This window comes from Rhipicephalus sanguineus, chromosome 7 (assembly GCF_013339695.2).
Source record: "Rhipicephalus sanguineus isolate Rsan-2018 chromosome 7, BIME_Rsan_1.4, whole genome shotgun sequence".
NCBI lineage: Eukaryota > Metazoa > Arthropoda > Arachnida > Ixodida > Ixodidae > Rhipicephalus > Rhipicephalus sanguineus.
Genome location: NC_051182.1, coordinates 165,464,437 through 165,485,370, shown reverse-complemented (window position 1 = coordinate 165,485,370; position 20,934 = coordinate 165,464,437). Strand labels below are relative to the sequence as shown.

General features: G+C 45.0%; 1 protein-coding gene across 1 annotated transcript in view; it reads right to left on the bottom strand.

The window, feature by feature from the left end:
* Positions 1–240: 240 nt before the first annotated feature.
* Positions 241–20,934, bottom strand: part of LOC119400480 (actin-related protein 2/3 complex subunit 1A) — a 40,594-nt gene continuing 19,900 nt past the window's right edge. The window contains exons 5-9 of the mRNA XM_037667537.1: positions 20,083–20,192; positions 19,647–19,825; positions 15,149–15,249; positions 9,825–10,005; positions 241–3,885 (exon numbers count right to left, since the gene is read on the bottom strand). Of these exons, the coding sequence (XP_037523465.1) occupies positions 3,847–3,885; positions 9,825–10,005; positions 15,149–15,249; positions 19,647–19,825; positions 20,083–20,192 (610 nt within the window). The 3' untranslated portion in view covers positions 241–3,846. The remainder of the gene's footprint in view (positions 3,886–9,824; positions 10,006–15,148; positions 15,250–19,646; positions 19,826–20,082; positions 20,193–20,934) is intronic.

The window sequence follows — 20,934 nt, the reverse complement described above, 5'->3', positions numbered from 1 at the left end:
CCCTCCTCGGCGCCTGAGGTGAAACCTCAAGGAGCGCGCGCACCTGCCCGGAGAAAACAAGTTCTTGTTCGCCCACTGACAGTGTCTGTTGCTCGTGACGTCACCAAATCGGACAGGTGACGTCACGACGGCCGTTGTGTATAGCGGAAAGGCACTGAGAGGAGCACGCGAGCGTCCGTAAGTGGTTTAGGGGCCCTTTAAGCAAACCCCGTGTCCCACCCATTCTCAGAAGAGCCCGGAGAAGAAAGGCATGTGTCGTTTATTTGTCATTATCTTACAACCTCGAGACCAGGGTTCCCAGCAAGGAGACATGACCACTGAAACATCCGTGATGCAGTTTTAAACAGTGCACAAAGAAATCACAGATGCAGAACACCTGCAAGAATAAATTAAGCGATTGCGTTGTTTTTTCACAGCCAGTCATCCCAAGGCTCAGTGACACTATCAACAATTTTTCAGACAAACATGCAAAGCTTTGACAAATGAAAATTACAGCATACGTTGCCCCGCAAGTCAGCCTTCCAACAGCTTACCAGCATTTACCAGTTTATAGGCTGCACAAGCTAGCATGTTATAGCTTCACAAAAAGTATCTCACTGACCTTGAGACTGCTACAGTATGCTTCCCGAATTGCCTTGTTTCACGCAAACCGTTACAGTAACACTTTAGCCATAAATATTAGCGGACAGCTTTTTCGCTGCAAGTGCACACACATGTAAGAGTTGATTCGGAATGTCTACAGCAATGGGGAAACAGACCCACCTGCAAATATCACCAAGTTCACTAACTCAAATTATATTTACTTTAGTTGCCACTCTACTCTGTAATCTTTTAAGTGCTTCCCCCTCCCCATATGCGTGAACTATATGGGGGGGTGATGGGGCTCTGTGTATGCACATTTTTTAGCACTGCTTTTCCATGAAGTCAAAATTCAACCAACTCTCCGAAATCGAAGTTCTGTGTAAACCATGGACCATACAAAATTCAAGAATGTAGCCATAATCTGCAGTACACTACAAAACGATGAAAGTGACGAGGGTATTGCTGACAATGCTCCAATGCCAGAAGAGCTGTAGTCATCTCGAGCGTCTGTCGTAGGCGAGAAAAAATCCGATTTGATATTATCCAGGCAAACACCAGTGGCTACGCATTGCACAGTCACAGAACAGCTTCCACCCCGACGTACACTTTGTGTTGTGTGTAAAAACAAACTCGCAACCACTGACAATGCAACCAACCGATCAGATAGAGCTCAGCTGGTGCACTCACACAGAAAGATCAGTGTGCGCACACTGCTGCTTCAAACACTACAGCAGCTTTGTAAAGCACGTACCAGTGTTGCTGCAAACACTATAAACAGCCAGCAATCTGTCTTGATGTGGCAGCTAACATTCCCTAAAAACAGCCCTAGCCACCTATTGAGCACACTTCCGAGAAAAAAATAAAACCTCGACAAATGTCCTCATTTCGAATGTGTCGCAGCACCAGTGACAAAGTTTCACATTTCACTTGCGTAGGTTTGTGTCGGTGACCATTGTATTGTACAAGATGCTGCTTTTGAGAACACTGAAGAGGTGAACTTGCTTACGTCTTGATGTCCAGGTCAACATGGTGGGGCTGTGAAAATCTACCTTTTCCACAGTCCCGCGGCACATGCGCCCTTTCCCTTAGCCAAAAAGTCATGAAACATATTGGCTCCATCTTTACCAGCATGCGGCTCCATCTCCGAGGCTTTCATTCTGGCGATCCCCGATCACCACGCGAAACTGCACCACCCTGCCAAAACATTTCCAGCAGCATAGTTGGCTGCTTGCGTTAAATATTACAAGACGATGTTGATTTTATATCCAAGTTTGCCATGCGTTCAGCAAATATTTGGTTTTCATCAAGTGCTTCAGAGGACAATATTTCCTGACGTGAGTAAGAGCTTTTCTTTTCCAGCTGTGAGCAATGTGTACATATCCAAGTTTTCCAAGTCTAATATGCGTGATCAACACAGAATATAACATTTCCTACTGACAGACTGCTCACCCTGCACCAACATGGTCTTTACTGCAGTAAATATGTGCAGGACATACAGCAAGAGAGACTGTAACTGTGTGCATGTTGTGGTTTTAGAATTACAAACAGAACAAACAAAAGATGAGGATGAATGCGTATTAACGTCAGTTCCAAAATTAAAAGGCAGTGCCTAACCACCAAGCACACGTTGTTTTAGACAATTGGTACAGCTGCTGTGAACTACACTGCTGCAACCAGAATAGATATCGGAGCAACTACTTTGTATAAAAATGTCAGCCTGTAATTTGACCATGAAAACCAGAGATGGCAACGCGGGTAGGCATGAGCAGCAAGGCAAACACCAGACAAAAAACTAGCCTCGGGAGAATGCTCACACAACCTTCTTTATGCTAAACAAGGAACGAATGAAAAAAACCACTGCATGTTTACCGCAACCCGTGAATTAATTTAATGAATCCAAATCTGACATAACACCGCTTGCACCGTTAATCCAGAGTAATTTGTGTTATCTGCATTCAGCATGCAGAAAATTTAACGCAAGAGTACTGCAGCTCATGCGTTTGTCACGATGTCAACAAGTTGTAGCAACTGGGCTTTGTTCATACCTGGAGAAATATAATAAACTGGGGCTGGGATATTGTAATGATTGCTTATTCTTCATTTCATTTTTTCTTTATCAATCACTGGCCAAGAGAAATTGCTACATAACCGTACTTATGCACGGTGTGCTATTTCACTTCACAATTCTGGAAGGTCCAACTGGCACTGCAACAACACAGTTCAAGTGGAGGTTAAAAAAATGTGATCTCCTGCATGTTAAAGTAATGTCTAATCATGCAACATTACATTGCCACCGCGAAACAATGTGTTTCTTTGCAAACTGTTATAGTCTTTAGTGCCTCAATAAAACTCCAGCGGGCTCCCAGAGGTTGCAGTAAACACATACATTTCTACAAAGCTGTAGCAATGATATTGTTTTGGTAATCACAGAAACTCGAAAACTTTTCGCAACTACTAGGTGCCTAGTATGTTTGCTATGATTCACCTAGGCCAACCATGGAGCTTCAGCTTATATGTCGCGTGTACAGAAAATAGCCCAGTTGTAACACAGTTCCTAAAGAACATTTTCGCAGCACAAGCAGTGCTCAAATCTGAGCCTGCAAACAGTACCTTAAAATTTTCTTTTTATAACAACATCCAATTCTTTATCGATGTGGTACTCACTACTACTTTATTCAACGTTAGCAATAGCTTGAAATTTCGACCTACAAGTACCAAAAAGATGTGCGAGCACACTTTTCATGCTTTTCTCGCAATTGCTTTTACTATGCTGGTATTTGAAGGTCATAAAATTGAAATCCGTGCTTTTCATAACAATTCCTATTAACTTAAAACGCCAGGAAGATGGCAGAGGAAACAGCTGGATTAGTGAGCGTTTAAAACGCACTGTACAAGGGGGAAAAAAAAAAAAAAAAAAAGCACAGAAAGGGCGTATAAGAACGAAAGACTCTCCGACAACAGTCACCAACAGCAGAAATGATTGATTCGAAACGCAATGCTCGCATTAAGTTATTGACTTATATATAAAAAAATTAACACAGCCCTCCCCGGATGCCTTGGGCAGGAGCGCGTCCGCATGGAAGCTGTCGTCTGGTTTGGCTCGTCGTCCGCGTGGAAGACACTGTCGCGGACTGTAAGGGAGTCGTCGTCCGTCCTCTTGTGGCGGCAGGTTCACGCGCACGCTTGTCGTCCCTTGCCAACATTAGACCGATAGAGTGGCTCGTTCCAGCCACATCCTAGGCCGACTACTGTGACGACCGGAGGTCAGACAATGTGCATACCGGCCATTGAGGACTGCAGCGTCTGTTTGGGGTCAAAAAGGAAGAACAAAATATAGAGACATCCGAACAGAAGGGAACGAAGGCTTAGCTACACGTAACTGTTGGCATTAAATAACGTGACTTCATTTTTGGTGTAGCGCTATTTCAACACTATTATGCTTCAAACTAAGCTTTGGACATCTAAGTCGTTTCAAAGGGGTTACTAAATGTTACGTGCTATCTTACTGAAACTCGTATGCCGTTTTTGAGGGAATGAAACAGTGCTTTGAAGCAGCACTGCCAATGACCAGTTTTGAGCATGCTCGAGATGGGAGAACTGCCTGAAGCTATGGTATGGGCGTTACCGTATTTACTCGAATCTAACGCGCACCTTTTTTCCAGTAAAACGAGTCCAAAAATCGCATGCGCGTTAGAATCGAGTACCGGAAGAAAAAAAAAAAAAACTCTGTTATCATATTGCCATCGGCATTTCAATATGGCCGCCTCCTACACGCCTTGGCCATTTCTCGTGTGCTGAGGAGATTGTCATCCCGTTCTGCGTTCGCATCGACGTCATGGAAGTGCAGACTCCAAATACTCGACGAGTGCACCACGATGCCGCATTTAAGAGAATAGTTATTTAAGAGAATAGAAACCGCATTTAAGAGAATAGAAATCGGGCCGCATCGCGGTCGTTCGGAGTTCCCGAAACGTGCGTGCGAGACTGGCGCAAAACAGAAGCAGAAGATTTTTTACAGCAAAGCTTCACGGAAAGGTTTCAGTGGACTAAAGCAGGGCCGGTTTCCCGTAATCGAAGAGCGTTGACAGTGACAAGGAGTTGTCCGACAGCGACGAGGACTGATCCATTACGCGACTCGTATCGCCGCTGTAGTTGTGACAGTTTTAGCGGCAAGGCCCGCTTTTTGACTGTGTTTTACTTTTTTGAAACTTTACTTCTTTAAAACCCAAGTACTTGTTCTTCTGAATGGCGAAGCTTGACTCCCTACGGACTTTTTTTGTTCTTTTCTCTCACGAAAAATGGGTGCGCGTTACAATCGATGTATTACTTTTTTTTTTTTTTGGTCGCGGAAAACGGGTGCGCGTTACAATCGAGGGCGCGGTAGAATCGAGTAAATACGGTAACACAAGCCAATACAGATGTGCTTTGAAGACGTGGATGAGACGGGACAAACACAGCGTCCCACCTCTGTCCGCGTCTCCAAAGTGCATCCACACTGTCGTCATGCAGAACTAGCCCAACTGAGTGCACTGCGAATACAGCAGTTTTGTGCACCGTAATGCCTATAAGGTTCAAATGAACCTTATAAGGCTGCTTCAGTAGTAAATGCAGTAGAATCTCAATGATACGATTGCAGTTCATTTGAATTTCACGTCAATTTTATGAACATATTGGGCGGACTACATCGTGCACAATCTGTCCCGACTTATACAGTTTCTGAATTCATCGTTGGTGACAAAAAAATGCTGGCACATGCAAACAGGCTGGCGCAGCTTATCTCGAAACGGGCGAGTAAGCTGCGTCACCACCGACTCACCAATTCATCTGGGCATGTGCAAATATCACTTCTTTTGGTTCTAAGCAACATCGAAGCGAATAGTAATTAGTATCGGATAAATGAGAATTGAATTCAAATAATAGCAGGACTGCAATAGTAATATGGTGCAACTTATAAGAGGTAAAATATGTTAAAAGGTGGCTGCTTGGTACAACATAGCTGCACTGCGTCCTACCATGTCCTCGCCTTTCTTCAAGCATTCTACGCACTAAAAAAGGTTTCCTTTGCCAAATATGTTACATCTTAAAATCTAATATAAACCCACGCAACATGGTTTTAAGCTTCTAAAGAAAAAAGTTACAGTTTCGCCGCAAGGGCGAAGCAATGAATGCGATAGCAAGAAACTAATGCTATACGAAGTGAGGCTTGCCAATGGATACTCTCAGTTTGAACAGTGCTCCTGTTGCAAAGGCGGCCGAAGCAGCGAAGGAAACTAGCGTGCTTCAAGTGTCGAGCTGTGACACTTGATAGTTCGCGCTCATCTTCTGTTTGTTCGTTTAGCGGCGTCCCTTGAGCTCGAGTGGCTTTCGTACGCTCCGTAACATAAGCGCGGACATCACGGTGAAGGCTCGAAACATCCCTCTTCCCCTCACCACGAGAAAACCGCGCGAGCAGACAGCGGAAGGGCAAGGTTTTCCCTGCGCAAATATAAGAAGAAGCGAGCGAGCTCACCGACGACCTTTAAATTTGCCCGTCACGCTCCTCGCGCCATCTCGCTGGTAATGAAGAAACGCTTATAAGCGCCTGCCGTCTCCGAGTCCTGCCAGCGGTAAAGGGTACAGTGTATACAACGATCGCCGTTAGCTACCTGAATGATCTGCGCTTTCTGGCGTAGTGGTCAGAGCCACGCTCTGCGAAACGAGAGGTCGCTGGTTCGATTCCGCGCTTCGGAAGCATTTTTCTGAATTATAAAATACAGATGAATAAACTGATGGTGATCGAAAGCGGTTTATCGCCTTCAGACGAGCTCAGTTCGCCCTTCTAAGTGTGTAGCACTTTAGGAGCTGTCGTCCATCCAGAGATCTGGAGGCGTGATCATGCTCAAAATAAAGTGGTCAATACAGGCCTAAAAGAAGGCTAGCAACGCTCAAAACTGGGTTAAAATAAATGAACAAGGTCTAAAATAATATTAACAGAAATAACCATGAGGTAATTGTAATAATTGACTTAAAATCGCTATAAACGCTTCGGAATTATGCAGCTGACACCTGCGTTTCTCTGGCACAAGTGTTACAAACTCCTACGAGAGATCATTCATCTAACAACAGCACAACGGGAATCGCTGGGTGCTACGCACATCCTCAGGTTTCACAGCTGCATTTGGCGCAGCATTTAGAACTACACCAATCGCTACCCAAGAACGACATTAGCGCTTTATTTGAACTACATTCAGTGCTTGGTGTGAGTGACATTAGAGCTGTTTCCATTCGCGTTTTCAATGTGACTTTCGGTTTGCCTTCGACAACACAGTCGGTAACACAGCGTCGGTGATCAAAAGCCACGCAGTTGCCAGCGTTTAAAGACTGTTTTTAAAGTTGAGCAAACTTTGCTTCGCAAAATAGTTTATTCTAATGGCACATGCGGGTGGTCGTTTGAGAGCACTCTGACCGGGTCTGAAAGTGGCGAGTTCAAGAGCTTTAACCCTTTCACTGCCGGGTTTTCTTGGCACTGCTGCACATACCCTACCGGGTTTTCTTTTTCTGTTGGCAATGCAGTAGGATGCTGTTAAGAATATGTGAACATTTTTATTGGGGATTATCTCGTCAAATTAAAAGTAGCGCTCATTACAAGCAATGTATTAATTAATGAGTAAGTATATTTTTAATAAGTGCTAAAATAATAAATAATTACTTATTAAAGGAGCACTGACACAAAATTTCGAAGGCGAGATAACCAGTGTGATGGATTTATGTGGACACACACGCATCATCTACAAAATATCAACGGATAATAATGCCTAGAACATATTTAATATCACGTTTAAAGCGCGCGTCGCCCTACTCCACGCGAAACGCGCCTTCGGTGTCCTAGTAAACAACCAACGGCCACCTGCATCACGAGTTTGTGTTGGCTGCCACGATTGTTGCGGGCGCTCTCTCCCACTGACTCCTAGCAGACCTTTTCAACGGAAAGAAGGGGAGACTTGCACGGGAGTACAAAGGCTGATGTCCTCGCCTCAGTGCATCTTGGGGGCTGACTGCTAATGAATTGGCCTTTCTTGGCGCTGCAGGTTTTCAGGGACAATGAGTGGTGCTTTGCATATGGATCTATTTATACCGTTGCTTTCGAAAATAAACAATCAGTTGAAAGTTAGCGCCTGTCCTGTTGTCTCTTCCTCGTCCATGTGTGTTAGCGCTATGCCCCATTCTGAAGCATCTTGGGGGGGTCACGCATATTTACAACGCCTCAGAGGGCATTGTAGCAGCACCAGAAAGCCTTCGTTGAAAAGAGTTGTCGATGCAGTGCTCATGTGCAGTGCTCAGTGTTCATGTGCGCTATAAAACCGTCTCCAAATAATTAACGGTTGCGCACTCGAGCAAACGAGCTTTCCAGCCGTGATAAGTGGGTCGTTAACTACTTATCGCAACAGAAAAAACAAGATGCAAAATTTTGGTGTCAGTGCTCCTTTAAATCCGAGTCGCTAACACGCTAAATGTCCATTTTATTCGGAGACCGAATTAATCAAGAGCTCGTGGATTTCTTCTTCTGTCCATAACGCACGTGCGTGGCAAGCTGACTCGCCATGGCTGCGCTGCTGAGACGCTGGCAAAGAGACGCGAGCCGACGCTGAAGTGGAAGCATGTGCTCCATCAGTTGTCAGAAATTTCACTACAAGTTATATTTATTTACATGTTGTCTCCATAGACTGTGGGACGCAGCCGCATTATTTTTTTTACAAGAGTTGTCTCGCGAGTGGCAGGAAGTGAGGTAAAGAGGCAAAACGAGTATACTTGGGATGGGCAGTGAAAGTTCTACAACAAGAACAAGCAGGTATGCAAGTCATGTTCCTCCTCCCTTATCATGCATTGGCCCGCTAATTTTAGTACTAATGCTTAGATGCTCTTTTAACGGCAAAGCTGTTCTCGCTCAGCGTAAGATGTCGCGACACAAAATTATCGTCATCTTGAACCGGCACACGCTCACTTCGTCCTCTTCTTCATCTTCTGCTTCGCTCCCAGAACACGTGTGTCTTTTTGTTCGGCGTATAGCAAGGGGGAAGCACAAAGCGATGTGAGGGTGAAGGAAGAAAGAGAGAAAAACAGAGAGACAGAACGATATAAAGAAAAAGAAAATCTTGGCGAAAAAAATTCCTCATGAGGCAGCGTGATTCGAACCCACGTACCCACGATCCAAAGGTGAGTGTCGTAACCACTCGGCTATCCGGGCACGCTGACAGAACATAGCACAGCCTTGTATAGTATCACACAGTATAGAAAGGGAGTAGAATAGGGAAGTGAGGAGGAGGGAAAGGAGAAGGTGAAAGGGTAAAGCATAGCATATAAAGAATGAGAAAGAGGAATAGGAGACAAACAAGCCAGGAAAGACAGAGAGAAGAGGGAAAAAGAAGAAAGAAGGAGAACGCTAAAGAGAAACAAAGAAGGCCGCCCAGCTCTATAGAGAAATATAGCAAAATAGGTTGCCCAGCAAGCGGCTATGGGCACATGCTTCGCTGTGCCAACTTTTGCTTGACTTAGTGCAAACTTCCCCTGCATTGTTTTACATCAATTTTTTCAGAGCCTCAGGAGCACTCTGAAACAACCACCTGACTGTGCCGTAAGTATAAGTGTAAGAGCAACCATCTGTCCAACAGTAAGGTTTGTGGCAGCGACAAATATGCATTCAATGATCGGTGAAAAAGACAAACGAGCTTTGCTAATGTAAAGTATCAGTAAATTGGTTGAAAATGCAGGGAAGCATCTCCAAAATATGCCATAACAAAGAAGGAAGCAAAATAAGGTCGCTTTTGGTCAGAATAATAAAGTATTGAGCATGGAAAAAGAAATATGGCACAGATAATGCTTAGCTGGCCCATTTGTTCCCATGATTGATACATTCCCTCCTTTTTTTTTTTTTCATCAGCAACTTGATGCTGTTAGTTTGTGATGTACGTCGCTATCCTAGCTAAAACCAGCAATTTGCGCAATTTGCATACTGCATAATGCATTTCATATGTCGAATACACTGAGCATTTCCCTTCTTGTGTTTCACACTTGCTGAATCAATGTCTTGTAATCGAACGTCAGGGGTCACTAGCTTTGCACCTACACCTATATTGCTATACTTGCAGTTCTTGATGTTGACCTACATCGCTCCTACTTTGTATCTGACCCCCCTTACACAATGCCTCTGTGAGGCATGTAAGGCATTTGTAAATAATAATAAAAAAACTAATATCCTGCTGCACCTTAATGTCCCAGAGGATGAGCCTTCCGTCCATGCCCTGGCTGCAGACGCGCGATGCATTGTCCCGCTTTCCCTGCACCAAGGTTACTAGGGTGATGGCATTTTGGTGCGCCGTGTCCAGAAGGGTGTCACCCCGGCTCTCCATCGCATGCTTGTCCATGTTGCGGAACTTGCGCATGGCACTGCACACCGCGGAATGTCACATTGCATAAGGGTTCAGCAAAAGTTCACCAAGAGCCCAGGCTGACCTGTGCCGTCGCGCCCGATATGAATTGCAACACACTGCCTGCGATAAGAATGGCACCAACGCTGCACGGTGGCGCTGACATAGGAAACAACCAGTGATGTAAACATTGTTTCGTCTACTGCCATTTCCAAACCCATTTCACGTTTGCCAGTTTTACAGTATGGGCTTGGTGCCCCTTCAACCATGGCCACCGTGTTGCAACTCATATTGAGCACCACTGTACATGGTTGCAGTGGGTACTACCACCCGAACACTGAATGCGACATTGCAAGCGAACTCATTAAGCCACAAAACAGATTGTTCTCTATACACCACACTTATTAGGAAAGTTAACACCTTCTCCAATCTACCATTATATAACTGTTGAAGTTTTACGTCCCAAAACCACGATACAATTATGAGGGACGCCGTAGTACAGGGCTCCGTAAATTTCTAGCACCTGGTATTTAAGGGTTACTGACACAAAACTTTGTGGCTGTGATAATTGGTGGGATCGATTCCCATGAACGTGCATATATCACCTAGCAAATCTCAACAGTGAATATTATAGCTTGGAAGGAAATTTATATGAATTTTGAAGTTCACATGCACGATCCAGCGCTATAGTCGCACCTTGCTACATTTGCATAATCTAAAGTGACGTGAAGGGGACCCCCAAATTCTCCGATGCCACCGCTGCAGCTGATCTCAGATCTGGCACAGCTAAATGATGACGTCATAGTTGCCATTACCCTTTTGTCATGCTTGCGCCAGCAGGCTACTATTCGGCAGCGGCTCGGGCAGGCACGTAGCCAGGATTTTTTTTCGGGGGGGGGGGCCCAAGGCCTAATTGTTCGAAAGAAAGTCTTTCCATGGCAAAAACAAAAAAAAAAAAAAAGTTGCCTGGGAATATAAAAGGCTGGAAAAATTTCGGGGGGGGGGGGGCCGGGCCCCCTGGGCCCCCCCCTTGCCTACGTGCCTGGGCTCGGGAGTCCGTGCCAGTGGTGAATGTGTGGAAGCCTCAAGAAGGTTGTTGCTGCCATACGACGACATCGCGCAGCACGGAAGTGTGTCACAGTTCTGTATGCAGTTTCGCACGCTAGGTGGCGTTAGTTGCACATGGAGGCTTGTTGTTCTCAGAGCTCTCCCAAGCCGAAACTGAGACTACTCGGTAATAAAACACACTGTAATTATGTGTCGCACACTGCAGCAAGTAATGTGGCGTGTTATGATTAATAGGCCCCCAGCAACATATTGCAGTAATAAAATGCCACACCAATATTTTTGTGTCAGTAACCCTCTAACATGCACCAGAATCTAAGCACAAGAGCCTCTAGCATTTCACCTCCATAACCACTAAACCACCGCGACGGGTTTCCACTATAACGTTAGCTAAAATATTTCGCTGCATATACCAGATGCAAGAAATGATAGAAGTGGGTGAAAAAAAAAAAAAAAAAAACATTCGTCTTGGCACAGTAACATTCAGTACATGCATGCATGCAAATTCACAGGCGAATCTTCCTAAAGGACTGGTATACATAATCATGCATATTTATGTAGTGATTTTCTGCCTTGATTATCAAAACTATCACTGTTTATGCACTCATGCAAGGCACCCCACTTGCTGTTATTGGACACTTCATGAACACTGTTGCCAACCTGCTAGCAATACAGGCCTGCCTAATCTGAAATTATAACATGTGCATGAACAGTAGTATTTGATTCAGTGCTTGAAAACTGTAATTGTCACCTAGATGCTGTTTTGCTTTCCATGCTCAAGTTAGCCCAATAAACACTTTGATTGCCACATACACACTATCTCAACTCGTGTTCTTGCCTCACCATTCCTGAAATGGCAATACAAGCCACATAGCCAACTGACTTGTAAAAGATCCAAGGCTTTGTCATGGATCGGCTACTTTCAATTGATGGTTACTGGCTAAGCCAGCAAACACTCATGGTGGTGTACCATGTTGTCACACAAAAGCCAAAGTATTCACAAAAGTGACAAGACATACAGCACCTGCACACCAAATTTCCCTCTTGTGCAAATTCCACATGTCAAAAACCAATCGGGAAGAGCAACAGGGAACATAAAGCAGTCCTGAACCACCCCTCGGTGCTTGGTGAAAAAACATACACAGCGGAAAGCAAACACCGCTGTGAACACTACAGCCACATCTAGCAGTCGTGTGTGACAAGAAGAGTTTACAAGCGAAGAGCACACACAGTTACTACTTTGTCAGGCCCCCTCTTTCCATGCAGAGGCCTGTCACTACTCTCTTCAGAGCTGCCGGCAGCTGTTGTATGGCGTCACACAGCAGATTGTGGCTATTGGTCGACAGCTGGCATAAACCAAGAGTGCTGTTTAGATCAGACACGCTTCTTGCCACGGGGTGCCGCCACACGCCGGTGTCGCGCTTTGCTGTGAGCTAAAACTGCAAACTGCGGTGCACTGTGGCAACAAAAACGTGCACCGGAATCCCAAGGGGAGAGAGTGAGCACATTTCATGATGTGTGCTCATAGTCATGACGTAGCTGCTCTGTCATCCACTCCCGGTGTAGCTTCCAGCACGCTTCTCAGAACGAAAGAAGAGAGAAAGCGTTCAGAGCGTGCGACCAATCCCCGTAACTCCGCTTGTTCTTGGCACATTCGGAAAAAAATCAATTTGTGATGTAATAAACTCCGATACTGAGATCACTCGATGATTACTTGAAAAAGTGATTCAGGACCCCCTTTAAACGCCAAGCCAAACACACGGTGAAGCTTGTTAAATGAAGTGCGCACAGCAAACCAACACGGTAACAGCAGGGGTAACAGTGAAAGCAGCTGGACACAAAGTTACCTTTTCTACTACCTCGTTTGAATCAATCAAGACGAACTAACTGATGCTGTAGGCAGAGCAGTTTCACAAAGCTTTTGAGAGCAAATGACCCTCTATGAAGGAGGAACACTGTGATTTTACACAATCCTGCTCCAGGCAGGTTTGTAGCTGCTGTAGCCTCCACCTTGCTGCCAAGATATTGCGGGAGTAATGATGCCATCAATGCATTGCAACATCGCTTGCAAGGCTACCACACGGAAGATGCAGGCAATCACGTTAGTGTCTGCTACTCAAGCATTATCAGGTGTGCCTCGTGAACGAGCAGGCTCTTTTGCAACACACAGGATTTGCTCACATACGCAGCTGGGCTGATAACTTCTGGGTCGTCATCTGGCGAGCTGTGCTGGCTGCTTCCGGAGGCTACCACATTAACACTGTGCACGACGGAGGAGACACATCAGCACAATACAGACTCAGAAATGACACACCGCACAAATTAAAAGTTCACTGCATTTGTGCAGTCTCCTGTGGCCTTTTTGAAGGACCTGCCTGTCAACACTTGGACCTCTGCTGAGGATTGCTGCTGCCCAAGACTACACAGTGGTACGACTCCCCATGCTCGGTCACATATACAACATTGCCCACCCTGCACAAATGCTGAGAATTGAGCACCATAGCTTCTGTTTATGTGTCCTTGTGCCTGTCACTGTCATCTCGGTAGTACACTGAATCAGAAGCTCTCTTGTAGACCTGCGAGGCACGATGCCAAAACAAAAGACTGCAGCAGCTGCAGTGCTGCTAAATCTAGAGTGAATATGTACACAAAGGTCTCACGAATCCTCTCACAAGTTGTCTCACAAATTCCTCTCAAGCAATAGATGAATCTTGATACGACGAGCACAGTAAAGCTTCTGGTGACACAATCGCGGTCTGCATGAGTTCTCAGTATTCCCTAGCCAGAAAACCAAACGCACTGCCACCCCGTTTTGGAGCCAAGGCCACCGAGGCTGCAACATCAGCAGTGTCACCTGCACCGCAACAACCTGATCACCTGTACTTGTCATACTGCATCACATGGCCGCACACTCTGTCTACGATCAACCTGTCAATCGTACTGGCCCCATACCCAGCATTCACGGAGTGCAGGAAAGCAGGAAATGTGAGAGAGCGTGTCGTCGGCCAGCCAGCCTTTGATAAGACTCTCTCATTTATTATCTAGGCTGACAGCAAGCATACGCTTCCTGCACAGTGTTGCCTTTCAATTGCTTTTTTTTTTGTGTAAGTTGGCACTGGCGTCTCCACTCTCCACGAGGTTGTGTACAAAGCCCAAGCGTGAGAAAAACACATCTCACATATGCTGTTGGTGTAAGGGAATGCACATGAGAAAAAAAGAATGGTAGACTGATGCATGCAATCTAAAGACCCCTACCAAGAAAACTTATTTTTTGGAGAGGTTGGACCTTAGTGAGGTGTGAACATCTCCTCTAGCCCTGTTTTTCATGTTTGTTTGTTACTTTCTATCGTAAGTGAACCTAATTTGGAACGTCGTGCCATAAAACATGTGCAAGGCAGGGGAGCTGCGCTGGCTTTTCAGTGCAGCCGAGTGCCTAGGCTTGTTGTTTCACACGTGCTTCCTTTGTGTCTGCCTTGAGTGGGATGTCACATAATTGCGAGTTTCGAGGACACATCAGATGAAGGCAGTTGGGCTGGTTCACATCGTGCCATGGCTATGTTTTAATATAAATTTAGGATGATACAAATATCATGCGCAACTCCACAACGTTTGTATCAGCGAGGCTTTATAGTAGATAGAAGTTTTTCAGCCCCATCAGATATGCAATCAATATATGTGCCTATATCAGGTACAACGAACACATTCCCATCTTCAAAACAACCTAGTTACGAGTCATTTTATGTGTGCGTGATTGTGTCCTTTTGTGCACTGCATGATCAATTATCATGGCTCACAAACTAACCCATCAGTACATATTAAGTTAGTTACGAGATCTGATTACTGCCATGACACCATCACCACAGGATCAAGGACAATGACTGTTTTGGCTCAATACGTAAATGTGACCACGCTAGCTGTCTCACACTGCAAACTACCTCGAGGACAGGAACTAAGGCTTATCCCATTTTGCACAGACAAACCACACGGCCAATCAGGGTGGCTCCCCCTTTCTAATCCCTCTGACACACTCACAACGCCAAAGTGGTGAAAATTGGGAAACGTTCGAAAAATCTTGGCAGCACAAATGCGGCTCTCACCTGACGCCATCCACTTCCTTGCGTTGCGATTTGTCGAGTTTTTCAACGAACTTTAGCTGGCCGTCTCTGTACTCGTACACCATGGGAGAGCAGTCATAACCCTAGGTTGAGAACGAGGCTGCTTAGACAATGAAACATCCTTTGCACATTTATTTTTTTCTTGACTTAATGGGTTGCAGACACCAAACAAATTATGATAAAAAAGGAGTTATAATATTATTGAAACAGGGTTCGTACAGGTTTCCAAAGGAAAAATTCAAGGATATTCAAGGACTTTCCAGGACCTGTCACAGGTTTTTCAAGGACTCAAGGTGGCATACAAAGTTGGAATTTTCTTACTATAAAATTTTCAAAATGACTAATTTTATTGCACTTACAATAAATAAAAAGATATCACAATTATAACAAAAACACTAGCCTTGATAACTTCTCAAGATCACAACACACAAGGAACACTTACAAAAGTGGTTGAGATTTCTCCAGTATAGGCTTGAAGTTCACTAAATATATTCGAAACGTCCAGTGTAGTGTTATTTCACTTATGTAAAGATAAATATATGTATATCACAATCATGTTAATATTGACTAGCCTGGATCACTTTGCAAGTCTTAAACAGTACAGAAAAAAAAAAAAGCTCACAACACACAATGAACTCTACAAGAACGGTTGAGATTTCTCCTGTATAAGCTTGGTGAAGTTCGCCCAACCAATCCAAAACATTCAGTGTAATGTTCTTTCACTTATACAAAGATAAATAAATGTATAGGAGGTATGCACTTGACGTCATCTGCGAGGAGCGCTAGCGCCGGCGTCGCCATTTTGCAGGTCCGCACACTCGCCACAAGTGCAAAAGCTCTCAGCACGTGCTTGAGTTTTTTTTTTTTTTATATATATAATGCAGCTTAGAAGGGAAACGCAGGAAGCCATCAGGAGAGCACGAAGTGTTGTGCTAGAGAGGCTGGAAAGCTATGCGAGCACAGATTTCCCCTTCGCTGCAGGTCTGTTTGGCCGTGCCAGCACCGGCGGCGACAGCGACATCGCGAGAAGAAAGCACGGCCGATGCCGAGTAACAAGTTTGATCGGTTCAATTAGCGCCCCTCTTCAGCGTGCGCTGGACCTTATTTCTCTGTAACTTACTCATGCTGCTTAAACTGAGCATTTGGATTTCGATGTCACCGCTGTGCGCACACCATGTTAAATGCACATCTATGTTTTTGTGCGGCTTCTACCGTAATCATTATTGCTGTACATAATAGGCTGTCATTTCCAAGTTAGTGGAAGATCATATAGTAGCAGTGCAAAACCATTTTTTCCTCTCCTTATCCAAGCCGCACCAAAAGCGCAGCAGCTTCCCCGGCGCACGTATAGCCCTCGGTGATGCCTCGGTGGCGAGCGACTTGGCAAGGAGGAGGAGTCGGCCACGCCCACCTCTGAAATCGCGCTGTCTCCGGGCGATTGGGACAGCCGGAGAGAAACCTGCCGGCGCACAATCTCGGATGCCATGCTCCACGCGCCGCAGTTCAAAAAAAAAAAAAAAATTATGAGCGTTGGGCTGTGCAGAGTCAACACTTGCAGCATGCTGCTCAAACACAAAGAAGTAACAACTGCGACAGTTGTTAGTTCACACTCGTCCTGCGTATACCTGTGCATTCTTTTCAAGTGTCATTCTTTGTGTTTAAGCAGCGTGCTGCAGGTATCGATCTGTGACAGTTGTTCGTTCGCGCTCGTCCTGTGTGTGTTCTTTTCGTGCGTCCTTTGTGCTTGAGTGGCACGCAGCAAGTATCGAGTTGCTTGCCGACCTGCATGTGACGTTCTAATACCTTGCTGGCCGTGAAAATGACTTTTTTTCCGGTGCGGCTCTGCAAAATGGAACCATGTGCGCTCGCACTGCATTTAGTGTCTCTGAAGTGGGGAGTTCGTCAGGTTGACATGCCGGTCTACCATATTAAGGAGGTCGCATTGTCGATATGAGAGTGCACTGCTCAGGAAATTCAACGGCCTTGAAAACGCATTTTTCAAATTCAAGGGTTTTCAAGGATTTCAAGGACCCGGACGCACCCTCTTGAAATCTGCAGCTACTTTTCTCACATATAAAGCCTAATTTAATTCTCGTAAGATGAGTATTTTATCCACAGTGTAGTTGTATGCAATGTGTATGAGCTGAATATGAAATCTTTCTGGATCGCTTATTTAGTTTGTCAGTGTAACATGTCAAGAGCTAGAACAGTAGGAGCTATAAATATTTTTAACATAAAGCCAAAACTGTGCCGAAAAGTACAGAGAGCAGTATTCAAACTTTCTAGGCATAAATTTCTTACATCTGATTTTCCGTTTCCTTTGTGGTAGCAATGGTACGCACATTGAATTTTCATCATCTGCAGACTGACTAATTACAATTTGATTTGGAATTTCTATGCAGTGCTCACTTTCTGCCTAGCTGTTTTTTTCCTGCAGTTTGCAGAAACAATATAGTGGCAGCTCTGCCTATCTTCTGGACTAGTTGACCTACAATAAAAATAGTTCCGCATTTGAAATCAACACAAAAAAATTAAGCAAGTCTTATTATTTTCATCAGGTGTGACCCTAAAAGAAAATACAGGAAATATCTCGACAACTCATGAGCCCCTTAAAATGCTACTCCTTCACCTTACGTTGTGACTGTGCTGCACGTTTTGCACTGGCCTCAATTCTTTTTTTGTCTGAATGGTAGTCAGCTAGAGAGTGCAACAAGCCAACAATATTATTATGGACAAGCGTTACATAAATATTCAAAGACAACGTTGGTCCTGGCTATTACTATGGGTTCTTATTTTAAAATGTTTGACATGCCCTAGCCTTGGCTGAAGTCAGTCTAGAGCAGGCATTCTTGAAGCATGTCTGGCATTGTTGTGCTGCAATATGCTGCTGGGGGCCTATTAGTCGTAACATTGCACATCACTTGCTGCAGCAGATGAATAACTACAGCCCGTTTAACACCGACCAGTCTCAGTTTTGGTCTGAGAGAGCTCTGAGAACAACCATCATCATCTAGCGTGTGAAATGGCACACAAAACTGAGACTCACTTCCCTGCTGCCTACATCGTCTGCTGGCATTCTTTTGCCTGCCACACGTGCTGCACCGTCACTGGCATCGTCGGGTGGCAACGACTTTCTCGAGGCTTCCACACTTTTTGCACGCTCGCTACGCGCACGGGCAGCCTGCTGGCACAGGTAATGGCAAAAGAGCAATGGCAACTGCGACGTCGACGTGCTTGCAGCTCGGCTGCAGCGGCGACGCCTCAGAAGTTAGGGGTCACCTTCACGTAGCCATAGACGATGTCAGTGTCGCGAGGTGCGGTGTGGAGGGCTGCATCGCGTAAGTGAACCTCGAAATCCATATGAATTACTTCACACGCTATATTTGCCGTTGGGATTTGGTAGATGATATACGCATGTTCACGGGAATCGATCCCGCAGGCTACCTCAGATAGGCCATGAAATTTTGTGTCGGTACCCCTGTAACACATGTAAAAATGTCAAGAGGATGTACGACTGATAGTGCTGCACCTCTTTCAGTAAATGGGAACTATCCTGTTAATCACAACGCAGTTTTCCCGTTCCTTGTAACGAGATTCAACTGTATTCTGCAAGGAGTATTATGTATGTGGACAAGTTGGAACTATCTACCATATTTTCTCTCGTATAAACCACACAAGAGATTTAAAAATATTTGGAGCTAAAGTCGAGACGAAAAAGGCAAATTCCGGTTCTGCAAAAGTGGCTTCAGGCAGTGCTCCACAGCTATGAAAAAAAGCTAGCTTCGCGGTGATATCCCCTTTAGGCACGAATTATGATTGTCTGAAAATGCGTCAAACTTGCGCAACATAATTCCAAAGCACTCGATATTTGGTCCCAAGAAAGAAAATGAGATAATATGTTGTTCTGCATGAGTATCAGTAATTAATTGTAATTAGCATGCAATTAAATATCTAATTATTCAGCAATCAGTCAGGTTTCAATCTTCCATAAAAATAATCAAATGTTAGGCTCAAAATGAATGCTCAGTTTGTCTTTTGGCTGTATTCGTTTTGAAAAAAGAAAAATAATACTCTTGATGTTGGTCCTGGAATGCAGCATGTCAAACGATCATTGAACATGGTAGTGTCTCCAGCAAAGCGATCTTCTGCAGCAATACCCAGCCCAATGAATTTAATAGCTGTCCACTCAGGAAGCCTGTACAAATGTGCATACTGCGTTTCTAGCTATTTGAAGAAACATGCGGTGCACGACGCGCCTCCGCAGTTGATGTGTACAATTGTACACACCGCCACTGAAGGGGGTGTGCGGGGCTTATTTTTAGAACATTTTCTGCGAATCATTGTTGAGGGTCCAGGTTATGCATGAGAAAACATGGTATGATCTGAACCCAGTTCTCAGTCAATAAAGGACTCTACAAGTTGCCACTGTAACAGCAGGCTGAACAAGCTGAGGTGAGCATGGCAGGGAAGGAGTACTCACGGAAACCAGCAACCTCGTGGGTGAGATCCAGAGGCAGGACAGAAAGGGCAGGTACTGCGTGCGCACAAACTTGATGGCCTGCCCCTGCTGGGCGTCCGCCACACATATGCTCGAGTCGTGTCCAACCCAGGCCAGCCGGGTGCCGTCTCCCGAGAAACACACCGAGTGCACCCAGCCAACTGCAAAAGAAGGTGAGGGGGTGTCATGGTTCAGCACTTATATAGGGAATGGGAATATATATTATCGCTTTGAATATTCAAAAGAATGTTACAGTATTCAAATTCTCTCCGACATGACTAAGTTATTCGAAATTTTGAAGTATTCAAAATGAATGAATAGACATAGATTTGACCAACTCACCCAATCAGCCATTTTGACCACTATTCCTCTAATTTGCATTTTAATGTGACCACACGCAGTAATTGACAACACTTACTGCCACTCGCGGACAGTTCGGCCACTAGACTCCCAAATGAGGCAGTCTTGTCACCCCAGGGCGTTGGCTCGGGAGGACTGTCCACCTCCTTGATGTACGCAGAAAACACCCTGCACACACCGCAAGAATGCACAGCATTAATGAAAGCACAAGAACGGCAGGCTCTTTCTTTCTAGCATTGCACCCTTCTCCAGAATCCACACAGATGAAGCTAAATGGACAAAAATGCAATTTACTGGACAGTTCTGGAATAACATACCCAGAGCTTTGCATATGCAATTGCCTTGGGTTGTTGCCACTACGTGTGCGTCACGTGCAAACCATTCTTTGGGTTAGCAGGTTGGTTGTTATTTTTCGAAAATAGTGTTCCCAAGGCTCCCCTAAGCTCCACTGCATTAATCTCATGAAGATACAGTGATTAACTTGTGTTTTGGTTTATGGAGAAGAAACTCCCGTCTACAGCGCACTTACAAAATCTCATAAGAACCCAGAGCCTGGGTACCCCATGCTGAAGATCTCCATGAGAGCTGATCAAACCACAAACTGGACGACCACACTCCATCTCAAAGCACATCATACTGCTATAATGAAAGTGGAAACGCAGGATTGGAGACAACACTGGTTCTAACGAAGTGAACATATGCACTTGCATGTTTTGGTCCCAGTGTATATCTGATCGAAAACCACACTTGCCAGCAGATGGCCTCAGAGATTTGTCAGCACGTCAGAGGCCGCGTGCTCTGCTTTGGAGGCTCTCATGTGCTATGCGATTTGAAGGTTCACAAACAGCTGCACATAATTCAATCATACGATCACTGGCATCCACAGCAGTTTTCCAATGTTACTGTCTTG